The 20,004-nt window shown below is 40.6% G+C and overlaps 1 protein-coding gene across 2 annotated transcripts in view; it reads right to left on the bottom strand.

Moving 5' to 3' along the window:
* LOC104612976 (putative LRR receptor-like serine/threonine-protein kinase At1g06840) overlaps positions 1-20,004 on the bottom strand; it is a 69,723-nt gene that overhangs the window by 665 nt on the left and 49,054 nt on the right. For both annotated transcript variants that reach the window (XM_010280650.3, XM_088887287.1), the window contains 2 exons: positions 1,991-2,241; positions 936-1,070 (listed from right to left, as the gene is read on the bottom strand). In XM_010280650.3, the coding sequence (XP_010278952.1) occupies positions 936-1,070; positions 1,991-2,241 (386 nt within the window). The remainder of the gene's footprint in view (positions 1-935; positions 1,071-1,990; positions 2,242-20,004) is intronic.

Genomic DNA, 20,004 nt, shown 5'->3' with positions numbered 1-20,004 from the left:
CCATTTCCAGGTTATATAGCTCTGGCCATTTGGGGTCATGGCTGGGGTAGAATGAACATGGATCTGATCTCTGGTATTGTTAGCTGAAGCCTGAAGCGGCTGCTCTCAGACTCGAACCCCTGCTTTCATACCTGTCAGCCAGAGATTTTACCATCCAACCAAATAATGGTCCCCAAAATGGGATACTCTGATGTTTTACAACAAGGTCATAAATGGTGTTTTAAGACTCGGAGCAGCATCAAAACTACATTTGACTTGCCCACCTGGCTATTTAAACGTGCAGACCATTCAATCCACTCAGTCAACTGCTGAACCAAACCTGAAATGTAAATCTACTTTATTTTTTTAAGATCATTTGACATCAATTGGTTGAACAGGACTGGCATACTCTTCAGATCATGTCAGGCCTATACACTCTTCTACAGGTAGCCTGGTAGGATCAACCGGATCAACCCCCAGTCTGAGTTTTGGGCCACTTGTTTCTGGGCCAAAGCAGAACCATTGACACAATAACAATGGAATATTTGCCAAAAAATGGCCTCGATTGAGTATAGGGATGTTATTCACGGGTCCGCACGGATCCAATTCAGTAGTCCCTTAGGGTCGATCTGAGCCAAAGTTGGGTTATTTACATCTCTAACTAGGGCCAACAATTCAATGGCCTCGAATTAGAGAAATCAGCACTATAAGCCATATCAAAACAAGCATTATAAGTCAGTCAAAACCACTTCATTTACTTCTCTCTGTAAAGAGAAACCTAGATAACAACATAAATCCTAAGCATTAAATGTTCTGTCTGCCAATTTTGACTTTGACCATGAAATCTCATGGATGAGTTCACAGTGTGGCGGTTCTTGAAAATATGGGCCAAACATCTGTATGGCTACTGTATAACATCCTAATTTAACTCTCGAAGAGGTAGTATAAGGTGATACCTCTCGAACAATGTTTTTGCCATGAGAAATTGGCTGCATCCCCGTCAAGAGCTCTAGGAAAACAACTCCGAGGCTATAAACATCACTTTTATCTGTCAATTTATGGGTCAAGAAATATTCTGGGTCAAGGTAGCCCTGCAAAAATGCACACAAGGTTCATTAAACATCATTTATTCAGTGAAACTAAGTTTAAGTACTTATTTTAGCTTCTCCATGTTTGAGAAGCTTAATATTCAATCTTATTTTTTACTTTCCATATGGCATAGATTTTTCCATTCTCAAAAGAAGATTCAGTCCAGCTCTTGCTCTGCCCTGAAGGAATCAATTTGCCCCAGATTTTTTATTTTTAATTTTTTCCCTTGAGAGTAGGATGCAAAGATCAAGACTAGGGAATTGAACCATAGTGGCAGAAAGGTCTCCTTCTGGATGTGGTTTGATTATCAGTGCAATCATAAGCATATAAAAGAATGTCACTAATGCAGAAAGGTGAACTTGAAAAGCGAGGTCAATTCAGTTTATATATAATTTGGTTGTAAATAAAAAGAAATTTATTAGACTGAAAAAAGAGTACAACAGGTAACAAGATATCACTCAAAAGCTTAACTAAAATATTTTTGAAGAGGTATTTCAGAGGACTTAAATATAATATTACCTGCAATGATGCAAGGGTAGGGCTACTGTCACTGAACTAATATTAAAGAGGAAATAGTATCTCAAAGAATGACTTTCTATAGACCAGAAAGGTTTTGTTACAGTTAACTTATGCCCCCTTTTACAATAGTTGGTTAGAACCACATAAATCTACTTTTTCAGTGGGTCAAAACAGAAATTTTACTCTAAAGTTTATGCTAGTCCTTTGATGATCACTTTTGGCAACCTTTATGAAATGCATAAATTGTTTGCTAGTTCATAGAATTGAAATAAAAGAGGAAAATCAGTTCTTAGGTCTGACTAAACTTCTAAATGCTCATAATGATGATGGTAAAATGTCAGCGGCACCAAAGCAAGTTAAAGGGTGAATTAGATGACTGTTATAATTGGGTAACCATGCCTACCGGAGTTCCCTTTACAACTGTGGATACATGACCAGGCACAATTCCTTCAATATCTGGAGCTGGGGCAAGTCGTGAAAGACCAAAATCAGCAACCTTGGCAGTAAATTTGGAGTCTAATAATATGTTGCTGGCTTTGATATCTCTATGAAATATTGGTGGATCTGCTTCTGTATGGAGGTAGAGAATGCCCTTGGCTGAACCCAATGCAATTTGCAACCTTGTTGCAAAACTCAGAGGTTCTTTTGTTTTACCTGTGACAGCAGAAAAGCACAACTGAGTTAATTCTTCTGTACACAGTATGGACATAAGTTGAAATGATTTCACATGTTGGCTAAGGAAACCTTAACTTTAGGGGACTAATTCCAGCATTTTAGCACATTTCTAGCCGGTTAATGTAAAAATAGCCCCAAACCTGGCACCCCATCCTTTTCTCTTAGCTTTCTCCCTCTATGGACAAACACACAGTACGCTCCAAATCTTTGAGATTTTCAAATTTGGCACTCCAATATTTGGTTCAACTTGCCCACCACTCTATAATATGGTTAAAAGGATGACCTTATATAAGTCAACATCCAGAGGTGAAGACTGATATAAGGTTTTGAAGTTTGACTGGTCAAATCAGTAAGTACTTTTCTCTACATACTAGTGCAAACAAAGAGGTCCATTGATGATATTGATATTTTTTTGGGCTAAAATATAGAGATGAAAATTCATGTAAGGAACAACTAACCAAGGATTCATCATAACCTAGAGTTTAGGATGAAAGAGTAGGGGGGGGGGATTCTGATTCCTATTTCACAGCCTATGTCTAGAACCATGTAACTGAAACTTCATCTCTTTCTTATTTAAAGTGCTGAGTTCACTAAATGTAATATGGCTATATCATATACCTTGTATTCTGTGAAGATGTAATGGTAGTCTTTGTATTATGCTGTGTTATATCTCATGTAAAAACATCTGTAGTTAATTTTGTGGGCTAATGGGATATTAAGTGGTGGTAGTCTTTTCATTAAGCAGAGTTGTACCTTAGGTAAAACATCTGTAGTTAACTTCGTGGGCTAGTGGGATATTAAGCAATGTTTAAACCCAGATGGTCAAACCAGAAAGCTGGATATATTGTGGATTGAACAGTTTAACCAGGGAAGAAAAAGAGCCCTAAAAGACCTATAAAAAGGCCACTACCAATGTCGATCCAGCTATCTGGGGTCTTGGGAGGGGTAGACTGGATATGGTCCTAACCATTGGCATTTTTTGCACAAAGTGGCTGTTCTCATGCTTTCCAGCCTGAGATTTTACCATTAACCAAGTAATGGCCCCTACGTTCTAAAAGACCTATGGGAAAGAAATTAAAGGAGTTGACTTGAAGCAGTGAGAAAACCTGAAGATTCACAACAAAAAGATATGACCCTTCATTGAGTGGAATGGTTAAACAGGGTTCTTTACCCAATCCCAAAAAGTTGGAACAAGGCTTTGTGAGTTGAATTATGCCAAAAAGTGAGCATTTAAAGGATAAACCTAAATGAAACAGGAATCTTACATATCACTACATGGGTGGGGGCCTAAAAGGGTTGCACATGTTCTCTTTTCCATCCTCTACTCATGGTGCAAGTTTTGGCACGAAAGCCCCAACAACAAAGCTCCTTTTTCCATCCACTCTTCATTTGTGACACAAGTTCTTGACATGGTGATGCACACCATTGCTAAGGATTTGGAAGGGCAGCCTCATCTTGTACTTTCAAGAGAGCAGGGCATTATTTCTGATGTGGGTTCTCAGGCCTAGATAAATGCTAACCTTGATAGCTGAGAAGAACTGACATAGTTGAAGAGGTATCTGATACCTTAAAGTGACAATTAGCAAGAAACTGAGATCTTTTTCTTGGGGATGACTCTTCAGTCAAGCAATCTTTTGCGCTATGTTAGATGAGAAGGAGCAGCTTGAACAAATACACAAGGAGAATGACCTGCATCTTATGCAGGAGAAGGGGTAAGGAACGAACAGTAGAATCTATAGCTAGTGGGGAGAAAGAAAACAGTGAAGCTTTTGTTGGTATAGCCATATAGAGACTTCCAGATAGACTGCAAGACTTTATTAAGAAGGAAGAGGGGAAAAGGGAGAGGTAACGACTGTTCTACAAGAGGAAGAGGTTGGATGACACAGAAACCAGCCTATACAGTCAGGCAATTGCTCCTTCCTGCTATAGATATAGTTTCTCTTGTCTCATCAGACATTGATATAATTCTTTTTACTCCTTCCTTTTTTGTAACTTGTCTTTATTTTTCTCTTCTCATATTTTTTATCTTTAAAGTCATTTTTTATTAATTTGATCCTTGATGTACAGATTTTATTTTTTTACAGACAAAGTTCAGGATGGTGGAGGATGGTTTCATGTGGGTGTTAACCAATGTTATGGGCCGAATAATTATAGAGAGCGAAATGAACTATGGGAAGAGCTCTATGGAATTCAAGGATTATGGGAAGGCCCTTGGTGCTTGGGTGGAGACTTCAACGTAATAAGATTTCTAAATGAGTCAAACAATCCCCAACAATCTATCACAACTAACATGAGGAGGTTCAATGAATTTATCAATAGTTGTAATTTGAAAGAGATCCCTATGCTACAGGCCAACTTCACTTGGTCTAATTTCTAGGAGAAACCATCTTGTTCAAAACTAGATAGATTCCTATTCAATGAAAGCTGGGAAGCACACTGGAGGGGTTTGGTGGCTAAAGCTCTCTGCCTAGAGTTACCTCAGATCACTGTCCTATAGAGCTAGGCCAAGAGACTTTTGGGCTTGGACCTAAACCCTTTAGGTTCAAGAACATGTGGTTGACACACCCGGATTTTGTGCATAAAGTTGAGGAGTGGTGGAGATAAGAGATTAGGAGAGTGAAGTGGAAAGGGATTAGATTCCACAAGAAATTAAGAAGTCTGAGATCCAAAATTAAGATTAGAATAGGGAGGAATTTGGTAGATTGGAAGAGCTAAAAGCCAGATTGTCAGCCCAAATTGAGGATTTAGAATCAAAGGAGTATTAAAGGATCATGAGTGCACAAGAAAGAGAATTGAGATGGAAGTTGAAAGATTTGGAAGAGGTCCTGGTTAGGGAGGAGATATCTTGGAGGCAAAAATCTAAGCATAAATGGATCAAAGAAGGGGATGGGAATACCAAGTTCTTTCATGGTATGGCTAATGGGAGAAGGAGAGAAAATTTTGTGGCCAAGCTTGAGGTTGAAGGAGTGGAAATTGAGTCCCAAGAGGATATAGCCAATTGCTTTGCAACTCACTTCAAATCCATTTCGAGTAGGCCCTTGGAGAGACGGGTGAGAGTGGAAGATCCGGATTGGCCAAGTCTATGCCGTTGAGACGGGTTGGCTGGAAAGGAAATTTGAAGAGGAGATCTGGATTGACCAAGGTGTTTTCTCTATGGACATGTCAAAGGCTCTTGGACCAGATGATTTTACTATGGCTTTCTATCAAGAGTGTTGGGACACTATCAAAGAAGATTTGTTTGAGGTTTTTAGGGAGTTTGAAAACAACCATGTGATTAGTCGTGGAGTTAATGGCACATTCTTAGCTCTCATCCCAAAGAGATTAGATGCCAAACACCCTAAAAATTTTAGGCCAATTAGTTTGGTGACTAGTGTCTATAAGATTGTAGCAAAAGTGCTTTCTTTAAGGATTAAAAAGGTCCTTCCCTCTCTCATTACTCAAGCCCAAGGAGCTTTTGTACAAGATAAGCAGATTGTAGACCTGATTCTTATAGCAAATGAATGTGTGAAGGAAATGAAGAGCTCAGACAATCAAGGTTTCATTTGTAAGTTGGACATTGAGAAGGCCTATGACTCAATGGGTTGGAATTTTCTATTAGAAGTGTTAAGAAAATGTGGATTTGGGGATAGATGGTGGAGGTGGGTGAGTGGATGCATAACCTCTTGTCAATTTTCAGTTCTAGTTAATGGGGGTCAAGGAATTTTTTCCCAGCATGTAGAGGACTTAGGCAAGGAGATCCTCTTTCACCTTTCTTGTTCACACTTGTGGTAGATGTGTTTAGTAGAATGATTTCTAAAGAAGATAGGAAAGGGCTGATAAGTGGGTGGAGGATAGGCAAGAATAATGTCCTGGTGACTCATCTTCAGTTTGCTAATGATATTATCATTTTTTGTGAAGGGGGAGACTTGGGGAGAGTGAGAAACCTGAAAGATCTTATTAAATCCCTTGAGTCTGCTTCAAACCTGATAGTTAACTTTGACAAATTGTGTTGTTGGAATCAATTTGGAAGGTTGGGAGACAAAGGCTATAGCAGATTGTCTATAGTGTTCTATGTTTGATTGGCCTTTAACCTACTTGGGTATTCCATTAGGAGCTAACCCAAAAGAATGTTGGTTTTGGTATCCAATTGTGGAAAAGTTCAAAAAGAGGTTGGCTTCTCGGAAGAAAAGTTACATTTCGATAGGGGGTAGAGTGACCTTGATTAGAGTGACTCTTGCCAGTGTTCTGGTTTATTTTCTCTCGGTGTTCAGAATACCTTCAAGGGAATCTAAGAAGCTAGAAAAGGTGATGAGGGACTTCTTGTGGGAGCCAAGGGAAGAGAAGAAGGATCATCTGATTAGGTGGGAGATAGTCAACAGAACTAAGGAAGAAGGGGGATTAGGAATAGGTAACCTAGTTCTTAAGAACAAAGCTTTATTAGGGAAGTGGCTTTGGAGATGGCCGTTGGAGAGAGAGAGGTTGTGGCACAAGGTGGTGAATAGTATTCATGGTTGTTCGTGTGAGAATTTGAGAGAAAAAATGAATTGATTGTATTGTCTTGGAAGGAGCATATACATAGCTTTATATAGAATTACAGAGCTAACTTACAGGGCGATAAAATAGGAAACTAACTTTTCCTAGAAAACTAATTTCTATATCAGTGGGATTCTCCAATTAATATCCCATGATTCTAGGAAACTAACTTATGTATGATTCCTAAACTGATGGACCTAAAATTGGAGAATCAATCAGAGAGTCAATCTTCTACTTTCCAACACTCCCCCTCAAGCTGGTGAATATGCATCTTTCATTCCCAGCTTGGAGATAAGTCCTTGGAATGCCACACTGCAAAGCCCTTTTGAAAGCACATCTGCCAGTTGACCATTCGTTGAGACGTATGGAGTGCAAATTAATCCGCTATCCAGCTTTTCCTTTATGAAATGCCTATCTATCTCAATGTGCTTTGTCCTGTCATGTTGGACAGGATTGTGAGCAATGTTAATAATTGGCTTGTTGTTGCAGAATAATCTCATTGGACCTTCCCATCTAATCTTTAGGTCTTCCAAAATTATCTTGAGCAATAGTAATTCACATACTCCCTGAGCCATTGCCCTGAATTCTGCCTCTACACTTGATCTAGCTACCACATTCTTCTTCTTACTCCTCCATGTCACAAGATTTCCTCCAAGGAACGTATAGTAACCTGTAGTGGACCGCCTATCCACGGGAGAGCCTGCATAATCTGCATCGGTGTATGCCTCTAGGGCTAATCCAGTATTTCTTTTAAACAAGATTCCTTTGCCAGGATTAGCCTTTAGGTAATGTAGTATCCTATAGACTGCCTACTGTTGAACCTCTTTCGGGTTGTGCATAAACTGGCTAACCACGCTCACGACATATGCTATGTTTAGCCTTGTGTGGGCAAGATATATAAGTTTTCCTGCTAATCTTTGGTACATTTCCCTATTCACAGCTGGATCTTCATTTGCTTCTCCCAATTTGTGATTTGGCTCAATCGGTGTGGAGGATGGTTTGCATGCTAACTTTCCTATCTCTCTTAAAAGATCTGTTACATATTTCTATTGTGAGATAAAGATGCCTTCTCTGGAATGAGCAACTTCAATCCCTAGAAAATACTTCAATCTCCCAAGTTCTTTTATTTCGAATTCTCTGACTAGGCATCTTCTCAAGGCTTCCTTCTCCTTTTCATCATTTCCTGTCACAATTATGTCATCGACATATACCAGAAGAGCCGTGACTCCCCTTGCATCCAAATGCTTTATAAAGAGTGTATGATCTCCCTGACTTTGTTTGTATCCGATGGCAAGCATAACTTTAGTAAATCTTCCAAACCACGCCCTAGGTGATTGCTTGAAACCATATAGTGCTTTCTTCAACCTGCAAACTTTATTTCCTTTTAGATTTCCTTTGAAGCCCGGAGGAATATCCATGTATATCTCTTCCTCTAAATTACCGTGAAGAAAAGCATTCTGTCGGCAAATTAAGAAAGATAGGATTTGCAGCAAATTAAGAAATATATGATTTGATTGATTAAGAGATTTGAATAAATTTAGGAAAGTCATATCCTAGGATTAAGGGAAAGATTTAGTCTATCCCTGATTGTGAGAGATTCTAGGGGTTTGCCTTTCCCATCTTTTCTTATTTAAGTTGTATGCTCAATATGTTTTAATCATCAATAAAGAAAATTTTCTTCTTTTCTCCCTCTATAATTTACCACACATTCTTTACATCAAATTGCTCCAAGTACCAATCGAAGTTAGCTGCTAGTGACAACAAAATTCTTACCGTATTCATCTTAGCCACTGGAGCGAATGTTTCCTGATAGTCAACACCATAGGTTTGTGTATATCCCTTTGCCACGAGTCTTGCCTTGTATCTTTCTAGAGAGCCATTTGACTTGTACTTTACTGTGAAAACCCACTTGCAACCCATGGGTTTCTTTCCTGGTGGTAGGTCAACAATTTCCCATGTTTGATTCTTATCTAGCCTGCATCTCCTCTCATAGCATCTTTCCATTTCTCATTAGATAATGCCTCAGATAAAGTATTAGGAATATGAATGGTGTTCAGACTAACTAGGAAACTCCTATGTGATGGTGAGAATTTTTTAAAGGACACAAAATTTGCTAAGGGATATAAGGGATGTTTAGTGCATTCTCTTGTGCCTTTCCTAAGGGCAATAGGAAGATCTTGGTCAGATGCTAATTCAGAAGAAATTTCTAGAACTGTATTTACCTCATTCTCAGGATTAGGAGTTGAATCTTGAACCTGCACAAGATTAGGATCCTGGTCTCTTCTTCTTGAATATACCTGCAATCTCATAGAGTCACAGAGTCCATCATTCTCTATCATGGGTCTGGTATGAATGGGTGAAGAAGTTGGTTTGGTTTGAGGTGGTTCGATAGGTGCAGATACGGATTGAACTGGTATAGATGTTGAGTTTGGGTGTTGAGAAACTGTTGGTAGACCAAGCAGGAACAAATCTCTGTCCTTATCTTCAATGAATGACAAGGACTCTTCCTAAAGATAAGGTTGAGTGAAATATGGTGTTTTTTCTTCAAAAGTGACATCAATAGAGACAATTTTTTGGTAGGTGGATGGTAACACTTATAACCCTTTTGGGTGGATGAATAACCGACAAAAATACACTTGATGGCTCTTGGATCTAACTTCCCTCTATTATGGCTATGGATATGGACAAAAGCAGTGCATCCAAAGATTCTTGGGGTGAGATTATTTGTTGTACGTAGATCGGGATAAAATTGAGAAAGTGTTTCCATTGGTGTTTTAAATCCCAACACCCTCGAAGGTAATCAATTTATAATGTATGTGGTTGTAAGCACAGCTTCCCCCTAATAGGTTTTTGGAACATGCTGGTGGAAAAGTAAGGCTCGGGTTATAGCTAGTAGATGACCATTCTTCCTTTCTGCTACTCCATTTTGTTGTGGAGTATTAATGCAGGAGGATTCATGGATAATCCCTTCTTTTTATAAAATATGGGGATAAAGTTTGGTTGAAATAATCCCGTGCATTATCCGATCTAAATCTTTTGATTCTGACCCCAAACTGATTTTGAATAATGTTATGGAAATTTAGGAGTACACTACTTACATCTGATTTAGATTTAAGAAGAAAGATCCAAGAGACCCTAGTGCAATCATCAATAAACGAGACGAACCATCGTGAGCCAGACACATTTGGAACTGTGGAGGGCCCCCATATATCACTATGGATCAAAAAGAATGGGACTGAACTTCTCTTGTTACTGATTGGAAAGGGCACACGCTTGTGTTTTGCAAATTCACACACATCACAATGAAAATATTCAACACTCAATCCTTTAAACAAGGAAGAAAACATAGTTTTCAGAATTCCAAAAGATGGATGCCCTAGTCTAAAGTGATGAAGCCAAATGGTGTTTTTGTTGGATGATGAAAGGAATGACAGAGATAACTTATCCTGGACAATACTTGACTTGCATGATTCTTCAAGATAGTAGAGTCCATTCTTCTCCTTAGCAAGTCCAATCCTCTTCCCCGAATCCTGGTCCTGAAATATACAGTAAGAAGGATAGAAAAGCACATTACAGTTCATGTCATGGGTGAGTTTTTGGATGGATATCAGGTTAGTGGACAATTTGGGAACATGAAGGACATTTTAAGTGTTAAGTTATGGATTAATATGGATATCCCCAAGGCCAGCTACGGTAGTAAGGGAACCGTCTGCAATGGCTATTTTTCGATTGCTTGGGCAGGGGGTATAAGTGCTAAAATGTAGTGAGGAGTGAGTCATGTGATTTGTGGTTCCTGAGTCAATAACCCATAAATCCCTAATAGGTTCATCTGAGACATTTAGTCCGTGAGGAATAGAAAACTTACCTGAGATTGCAAGAGAGCCTGGACCACTAGGTTTCTCCAACGACCCTAGAAGCCCCCTTAACTTTTCAATCTCCTCCTTATTGAACTTGGTTTTGTCTGGAGGCTTTTCTTGGCTCGGCTGATTCGTGGTGAAGTTAGCTTGATTTCGACTCTTCTGTTGTCCTCCTCGGTAGCCCCATTCCTTGTTTGATGGTTTACCATTCAGCTTCCAACACTTATCTTTGGTGTGCCTTGGTTTCTTGCAATAGGTACACCAAAGAGACTCCTTGTTGTCCCGTGCAGAGGGCAAATTTGTCTTCATTCCTTCCAGTATTTTCGGTTGTTCCATCCTTGTAGCCATGGCTGAAACTTCTAGTACTTGGGGTTCAAGCATAACCCCCCCCCCCTATGGCTTTCTTCAGCACGAATCAGAGAAAGTCTCATTTAGAGAATGGTACCTCTTCTTTGCCGAGAATCTGGACCCTAACTTGATCAAATTCTGCGTTGAGTCCTGCAAGAAAGTCAGAAATGCGATCTTTTTCGATAAAACTCTTTAGGATTGTTGCATCCGATGCACATTTAGTCTCAATGCACCGATAATGATCGAGTTCTTGCCACAGGTTCTGCAGTAAATTTGCGTACTCGGTAACTGTCTTGCTGCCTTGTTTAGTCGCTCCAGTCTTGACTTTAATTTCGTACACTTGTGCTGCATCACGTGCCTTTGAATATGCTTGTCGGACGACATCCCAGATCTCTTTAGCCGTGGATAAAAACATACACGTGTCGCTGATTTCAGGGTTCATTGAATTCCATAACCATGACGTGATCATGGAGTCAGCTTCGTCCCATGCATCAAATCTTGGATCTCCTTCCTTCGGTCCCGTCCCTAAAAGATGGATAAGCTTTCCTTTTCCCTTTAAATATGTTCGAACAAACTGAGACCACTTCAAATAATTTTTCCCATTCAACCTATATGCTGCCTGAATGTTTTGCAGGTCGCCAGATGCTTGATGGGAGGAAACTTCTTCCGATTGTGCAGTGGTATTTGATACGGTGGCTTCTGACATATTGGGCGGGCTTCAAGAAAGAGAGAAAAACAGACAATGAAGGTCTGAAAAATTTAGTAAGGGTTGGCAATGAAGGCCTAAAGAATCTTTCAGCCAATGTCCAAAAAAAGGTAACTGTAATGCTCCGTCAAACTGAAGAGTGGATCGAAACCTCTCAAAATCAAAACTGATCCAAACCAAACCAAAGGGATTCAGTAAATCTGCTCTGGGCAACACCAGATCTAAGATTTCAGACTGATCCGATGTCTCTACAAAAAGATCCAAGAAAAAGGATGAATCTGATGGCGCAACAGTCCAGAAGAAGAAAAAAATGTAGAGTTCAGATTTGTAGCCGATCTCGAAGAAGAATCAAGGACACTCAAGAACCTCCCAAATACTGTTAGAGAGTTCTTGAACCAGCAGCAGCAGAGATGACCGAAGAGATACTATGTGTAGATTAGGTCATGACCAGCTTTGATACCATGTGAGAATTTGAGAGAAAAAATGAATTGATTGTATTGTCTTGGAAGGAGCATATACACAACTTTATATAGAATTACAGAGCTAACTTACAGGGTGATAAAATAGGAAACTAACCTTTCCTAGAAAACTAATTTCTATATCAGTGGGATTCTCCAATTAATATCCCATGATTCTAGGATATCCCATGATTCTAGGAAACTAACTTATGTATGTTTCCTAAACTGATGGACCTAAAATTATGGAGAATCAATCAGAGAGTCAGGCCTATTCCTCCTCAGGTTGGTTTTTTTTGATGGGAAAGTTTCCTAGAAAGAATAAACACTTTAGACTTACTTTAGAGAAAGAGACCCAACTATTGTCTACTTCCTAATAGATGTGCTCTTTGTAAAGCTGACGGGGAATCTGGCTACCACCTCATGGTCTCTTGTAAGGTTGCTAAAACTGTTTGGGAGTGGGTTTTCTCCCGTTTTGGGTGTTCTTGGTATCTTCCGGAGACTGTCTAAGGTTTGTTTTCTCCTTCTTTTTTCAGTTGGCCTAAGAAGCGAGGGAAGACTATGTGGAGGTGTATTAGGGCAGCGGTATGCTGGTCTTTGTGGGAAGAAAGAAACTCACGCATTTTTTCTGACAAGGAAAGAACAATGGAAGATTTGTTAGATCAAATCCTTTTAAGAGCTGCCCACTGGCTAAAATCTTTGGAGTTGTTTTCAGATTTTCCTATGGATGACTTGCTAAGAAACTGGAAAGAGATTGCTTCCACTGCTAGATGCAAGAAGACTCTTTGTCTGTTCTGGTCCCCTCCCCCCTCCGGCTTTATAAAGCTGAATTTTGATGGAAGCAGTGTAAGGAATCCAGGGCCCTCTGGGATTGGAGGAGTCTTCAGGAATGAGGAAGGGATTGTTACTGCTTTATTCTCTGGCCCTATTGGAGAAGGTGACTCTCCTAGGGCTGAGATCCTTGCAGCGCTTGAAGGAATTCGAAGAGCAAAATAATTAAATATTAGCCGCTTAATTCTAGAAGGTGATTCGAAGGTGGTGGTTAATTGGTTGAAGATAGATGACAGTGGTTTGTGGAACTATAACAATGAAAAAAAACAGTTCTTATGGCTGGGTAAGGATATTGAGATTCAGTACAACTGGGTGAAGAGGAGTGCTAACTCATTTGCGGATGGGTTGGCCAATCAAGGAGTGAATAGGGAGGCTGTTTTTTGGGCCAGTTTTTAATTTTTTTCTTTGCATTCCCTGTGTTTTCTGTTTTTGGGGAGCTAAGTTATTTTATCTCCCCCTTTGTATACTTTTCCCTCTTTTCTCTTAATTTAATGAAGATGATGTTATTGATCCAAAAAAAAAAAAATCAGTCAATCTTCTACTTTCCAACAGTTTGCAAAACGGTTGGGATGCCAGGGTATCTCAACGGACGACCCTTGCAACACCCTAGAAGGCTATACACAGAATCCTTCCCCTTTTTCTTTCTCAATTTGGTCAGGTACAATGTTAATTCTAGAAACAATGTTCTTTTTTGGGAAGACACTTGGGTAGGCAACCAACCTCTTAATGACCTTTTTTCCTCTCTTTACTCTCTTTTCCTTTATAAGAAAGAGCCGGCTTCCAATTTTATTTACTCTCTTTACTATCACTACTTATTGATCTCTTGCTCCTTTGTTGCAGCTTTATGGAATTGGATCTTTATGTTGTTTGTGTAGGTGGAACCTACCATCTGATACTAACCTGCTGTTTAGTCCGTCTACCTCTGTATGGCATACAAAGAGAGGGAGAATTGTGTGGAAGTGCATAAGAGCAGCTTTGTTGTGGACTGTTTGGGAAGAAAGGAACACCAGAATTTTTTGTGAAAAAGAAAGGAGTTTCTCGCTAGTTAAAGAATTTTATGATGACAAGGGTAATTCAGTGGCTGAAACTCTAAATCTCTTTGATGCATACTCTTTTGATGACATATGGAGAAACTGGTTAGCAATGGCTAACACTTCTACTAGGAAGGACAGATATGTGGTTGAATGGATGCCACCTAGGGAGGAGTTTGAAAGCTGAAATGCTGTAGTCAAAGTAGTAGAAGAGAGAAGGAAGCTAAGAGATGTTGAGAATGTCGAATTGCATGACCAGTCGATAGTACTATTATTTATATTAGAGTATAGTACAATGTTATAGGAAATGACTGGAACGCCCCTGATTAGTGATGGGACACCCAGACAACATAAAACACTAAACAGACTTAGGCCCATTAACATAGGCCCAATACATAACAACTTAAACTCAAATACAAGCTAATAAGAACTCTTAACAGCCGAACCAACAATACAAAACAACCTTCAACCTAACACTCCCCCTCAAGCTAAGCATGGATCTCAATCATGTTTAGCTTGCCAAGAAGGTCCATGAACTTTGCTGCAGCCAACCCTTTAGTCAGGACATCTGCAATTTGCATCTCAGATGGAGTATAAGGAATGCAGAGTTCTCCCGAGACTATTCTCTCTCTAACAAAATGTCGATCGATCTCAATATGTTTTGTCTTGTCATGTTGCACAGGGTTATTTGCAATGTTGATGGCAGCCTTGTTGTCACAATACAATCTGAGAGGACCCTCAGCTTTAATGCCAAGCTCATTAAGAAGGGTCTTGAGCCATAGGAGTTTAGTAACCCCATGAGCCATGGCTCGATATTCTGCTTCTGCACTTGATCTGGCAACTACATTCTGCTTCTTACTGCGCCATGTGACCAGGTTCCCTCCCACAAATGTACAATATCTTGAAGTTGATTTTTTGTCTCCAACAGAACCAACCCAATCTGCATCAGTATAAGCTTCAACTTCAGTTCTATTGTTTTGCCTGAATAGAATTCCCTTTCCTGGGCAAGTCTTTAAGTACATGAGAATCCTTTCAACTACTTTCATATGAGGGACCTTTGGAGAGTGCATGAATTGACTGACAACATGCATAGCATAAGCAATATCTGGCCGAGTGAGAGATAAGTATATCAGCTTCCCTACTAATTTTTGGTATCTCTCTCTATCACAGTAGTCTTCCCCTACTGATTCCTGTAGGCCATGATTCTGTTCTATTGGAGTATCTGCTGGCCTACACCCTGTCATGCCTGTTTCCTCTAGGAGGTCAAGAACATACTTCCGCTGACATATGTAGATTCCCTCTCTTGACCTAGCAACTTTAATCCCAAGAAAATATCTCAAATGGCCCAAGTCTTTGATCTCAAATTCCGAAGCTAAAAACTCCTTCGGTCTTTTTATCTCTTCCAAGTCATTCCCGGTAATCACCATATCATCCACATAGACAATGAGTGTTGTAAGTTTGCTATCTTGTCTCCTTAAGAACAAGGTATGGTCTGCACCACTCTGAGTGTACCCCACTTTCTTCATGGCCCCACAAAGCCTCTCAAACCATGCACGAGGAGACTGCTTCAAACCATATAATGCTTTCCTCAGTTTACACACCTTTCTACCAAAGTCATAGCCTAGTGGAGGGTCCATAAATACCTCTTCATGAAGGTCACCATTTAGGAAGGCATTCTTCACATCTAGCTGATGAAGTTCCCATGAATGATTTGCTGCTAGTGACAGTAGAACCCGAACTGTGTTGAGCTTTGCTACTGGGGCAAATGTTTCTTTGTAGTCAATCCCTTCTTTTTGAGTGAACCCCTTTGCCACAAGTCTGGCCTTGTATCTTTCAATGGATCCGTCTTCCCTGTGCTTTATAGTAAACACCCACTTGCACCCAACAATGCTCTTCCCCTCTGGCAGATCCACTAATTCCCAAGTTCTTGCTTTCATTAGGGCTTTCATCTCTTCATTCATAGCTTCTTTCCACCTTGGATCAAACACGACCTCTGAGTAGCTAGAAGGAACACGTACAGAGGAAAGAGCAGACACAAAAGAGTGATAGGCAGGAGATAAGTGTGAGTAAGAAACAAAATCAGCAATGGGGTGCATGGTGGTGCAAGAACAAATAGGCTTACGGAGAGCAATAGGAAGATCCAAATCAGAAGTATGTGAGTTGGAATTACCTTGGATTGTAGAGACAGATTGATCCGAGTCCAATTGGTTGCTGTCATGAGGTTGAGGGCCTTTTTTCCTTTTGTTGTATGTGAGTATCTCTTTCTATTGCCTCCTGGAGCCTTCAGGGACATCTGCAACATCAGGAGAGGTAACCGGCATAGTGGGAGCCTCACTAGGTTGACCCGGGATGCCACAAGTAGGAGTAGAAGAAGAGGATGGAAGGCCCGAGACAGATAGGGGAACAAAAAAGGAGGGAGAATGAGAATCCTCTTCCATCTCACTAGTCTCCCCTTGAAGAGGATTCTGAGAAGACTGAAAATAGGGTTGAGACTCAAAAAAGACCACATTTCTGGTGACATACTTTCTCTTGGAGACAGGATCATAACACTTGTAACCTTTTTGTGTAGGAAAGTACCCCAAAAATATTCCCTTTGTAGCCTTAGGATCCAGCTTGGTCTTCTTTGGATCCTTCACATGTATGAAACAGATACAGCCAAAGACCCGTGGAGGAAGAGGAAAATCTGGAAGAGTGGGACACAAAACAGAGAAAGGGGTTTTCATACCCAACACCTTAGACGGCATCCGATTTATCAGATATGATGCAGTAAGTACAACTTGAGACCAGTATTGCTTGGGAACTTTGTGCTGGAATAGTAAAGCTCGAGCTGTCTCCAATAGATGTCTATTCTTGCGCTCAGCAACCCCATTCTGCTAAGGGGTATTGGCACAGGATGATTGATGTAACATGCCAGCATCTTCCATGAATAAGTTCAAGGATTTTTCAAAATATTCAGCAGCATTATCTGACCGGAATTGCTTAATCTTCTTATCAAATTGTGTTTCAATCATCTTGCAAAATGCCATAGTTACCCGTGGTACTTCATCCCGTCCTTTTAACAGGTAGATCCATGTCCATCGAGAGTAGTGGTCAATAAAGCTGATAAAGTAACGGAAGCCATCAATAGAAACAATGGGTGAAGGACCCCAAACATCAGAATGAACCAAATCAAAAGGAGCTCAAATTTCATTACTGGAAATTGGATAAACAGTTCTACATTGTTTTGACATTTGACAAACTTCACAGATTAAACTCTGACTTGAAATGCCCTTAAACAATTCGGGAAACAACATTTCTAATGAAGAGAAAGACAAATGACCTAGCCTAGCATGCCACAGATGCACCCTAGCTATTGACTCCACACTCTTTGGACTACTGGCAGCAAATGCTTGTAAGGCTGAACCGAAGTCTGCATCAAAATAGTAGAGGCCTCCACACTCATGACCGCTCCCAATTGTTCTCCTCGTCAATCTGTCCTGGAAGACACAATGAGTAGGAAAAAAAGTTATACTACAGTTCAAATTTTTGGTAAGTTTTGAAACAGACAAAAGATTTGAGGTAAGACTGGGAACATGTAGGACTGGTTTAAGAGAGAGATCCTTGCTTAGGTCAACCACCCCCTTTCCAGAGATGGTGGAGTAAGTTTTGAAACAGACAAAAGATTTGAGGTAAGACTGGGAACATGTAGGACTGGTTTAAGAGAGAGATCCTTGCTTAGGTCAACCACCCCCTTTCCAGAGATGGTGGAGAAAGACCCGTCAGCGACTCTCATCTTATCCTGATCAGACAATAAATGATACGAAGAGAATAAGGAGGACATGTGTGTCATGTAATCAGTTGCACCGGAATCAATAATCCAAGAGGTAAGTCAATAGAGCTAGTTGCACTAAAGGCAAAGACTGTACCTAATTTGGAAAGAGAGGTGGAAGCAAAAGAATTGTTCCTTAGACGGGCTAATGCCCGGCTAAGGACCTCTACCTCACTAGCAGTAAAGCCTAAAGCACCAGCCCCAGAGGAATCAGCAACCTGCCCCATAGGAGAAGAAGACACTGTTGGTATATTCTGTGAGTTGTCACCATTGTTGCTGGTGACAAGATTCCCACTTGCCGCATGACCCTTCTGTTGCTTCTTGTCCTTTCTCAATGCAGCTGGCTTCAGGTGAGGATACAAAACCCAACACTTTTCTTTTACATGTCTCTCACCACCACAATGAGTGCACTTGAGGTGCTTCTTGTCTAGATGTCTATTTCCCTTAGTAGAAACCAGGGCTGAATGTTCTCCAAATTGTTCAATTGGTTGAGTCTGAGAATCAACTTGCATCTCCTTTCTCCTGACTTCTTCATTCCTCACCAGATAATAAACATGGTGTAACTCGGGCAATTCATCTCTCCCTAGAATTTGTGACCTTATACCCTCATACACTAGGTCCAGGCCAGCCAAGAACTTAAAAGCACTACTCTCTTCAATCTGCTTATCATGTCTTTCCTTGTCCCTGGCATTTTCCCAATCCAATATCAAGTGATGGTCAAGTTCTTCCCAAAGACCTTCCAGAGTTGCAAAGTATGTTGCAACTGTCATATCCCCTTGCCTTAAGGCAGCAATGTCTTGATTCAATCTGTAGATTCTAGCATTGTTTTTCTTCTGTCCATAGGTCTTAGACACCTTCTCCCAAATCTTGGCTGCTGTAGGAAAGTGATGAACAGTCCTGGCAACCCGAGGAGTCATAGAGGCAAGCAACCAGGACATAACTGTGGCATTCTCCTTGCGCCACACAGCATACTTTGCACTGCCAACCTCAGGTTCCTTATTGTTCCCATCTAAGTAACCTGTGAGATCACGGGAAGTAATAAAAAGCATTGCAGAAACGGACCACTCCCTGAAGTTGTATTCATCCAGCAGTACAGTTGTAATCTGCAAGCTGTGCAGATGGGTTTTCCAGATTTGAAGACCTTGCAGCAGGTCTGTTATCCCTAGAAGAAACCTCTCCGGATATTGAAGACATCTTGACTGCAGCCTCTATGTAGATGACACTGTTTAAGACTAGCCGAAGTGATCACAGTGCTGAAAAAAAAAAGACTAGTTGCAGTCTTGTTGAAGGTTCAGACAGCCCACAACACTGCTTCAGACTTGCCGAGAATGACACAGTCATGAAATAGTTCAGATTTGGCCGAGACTGCACTATGCTGACTTGCCGAGACTGCAACCCTAGTTACAGCAGCAAATAGGATGTACTGTGAGATGGAAACCGACCTGAAACTAAGAGCTCACACCACTGCACGATGCTGACTTCTCTTGGGCTTCGATTACTACAACTGTAGAGAGTATTCCTCCCCCTACGGCCAATACTAGGACTGCTAAAGTCAGTCCTCAAACTAGGTCTGTCCTATACAGACCTCTCTTAGCAGCCGAATGACTACTAACTACTAGAAACAGTCTAGTAGGACATCCACTTCTGGGTCTTACTTCCCTTGCGCCCTACAACCAAGGGAAACCCTAGGTTCGAACCTTGTAGTGTTCTCCTGCAAGCCTAGGGTTTCACCGCAGCAACCAAGATAGAACAAAGAAAGAAAGACAGTAAGAGAGAAGAGATGGCGTCGGCTGCAACCAAGAAAGTGCTCAATGCTCTGATACCATGAAAGTTGAAATGCTGTAGTCGAAGTAGTAGAAGAGAGAAGGAAGCTAAGAGATGCTGAGAATGTTGAATTGCATGACCAGTCGACAGTACTATTATTTATATTAGAGTATAGTACAATGTTACAGGAAATGACTGGAATGCCCCTGATTAGTGATGGGACACCCAGACAACATAAAACACTAAACAAACTTAGGCCCATTAACACAGGCCCAGTACATAACAACTTAAACTCAAATAAAGGCTAATAAGAACTCTTATCAGCCGAACCAACAATACAAAACAACCTTCAACATAACAGAGTTTATTAAGCTGAACTTTGATGGGAGTAGCTGAGGTAACCCTGGACCTTCAGGTATAGGAGGAGTGC

The sequence above is a fragment of the Nelumbo nucifera genome, chromosome 5 (genome assembly GCF_055504915.1).
Source record: "Nelumbo nucifera cultivar China Antique chromosome 5, China Antique-T2T, whole genome shotgun sequence".
Lineage (NCBI taxonomy): Eukaryota > Viridiplantae > Streptophyta > Magnoliopsida > Proteales > Nelumbonaceae > Nelumbo > Nelumbo nucifera.
This window is presented reverse-complemented; position numbering and strand designations above follow the sequence as displayed.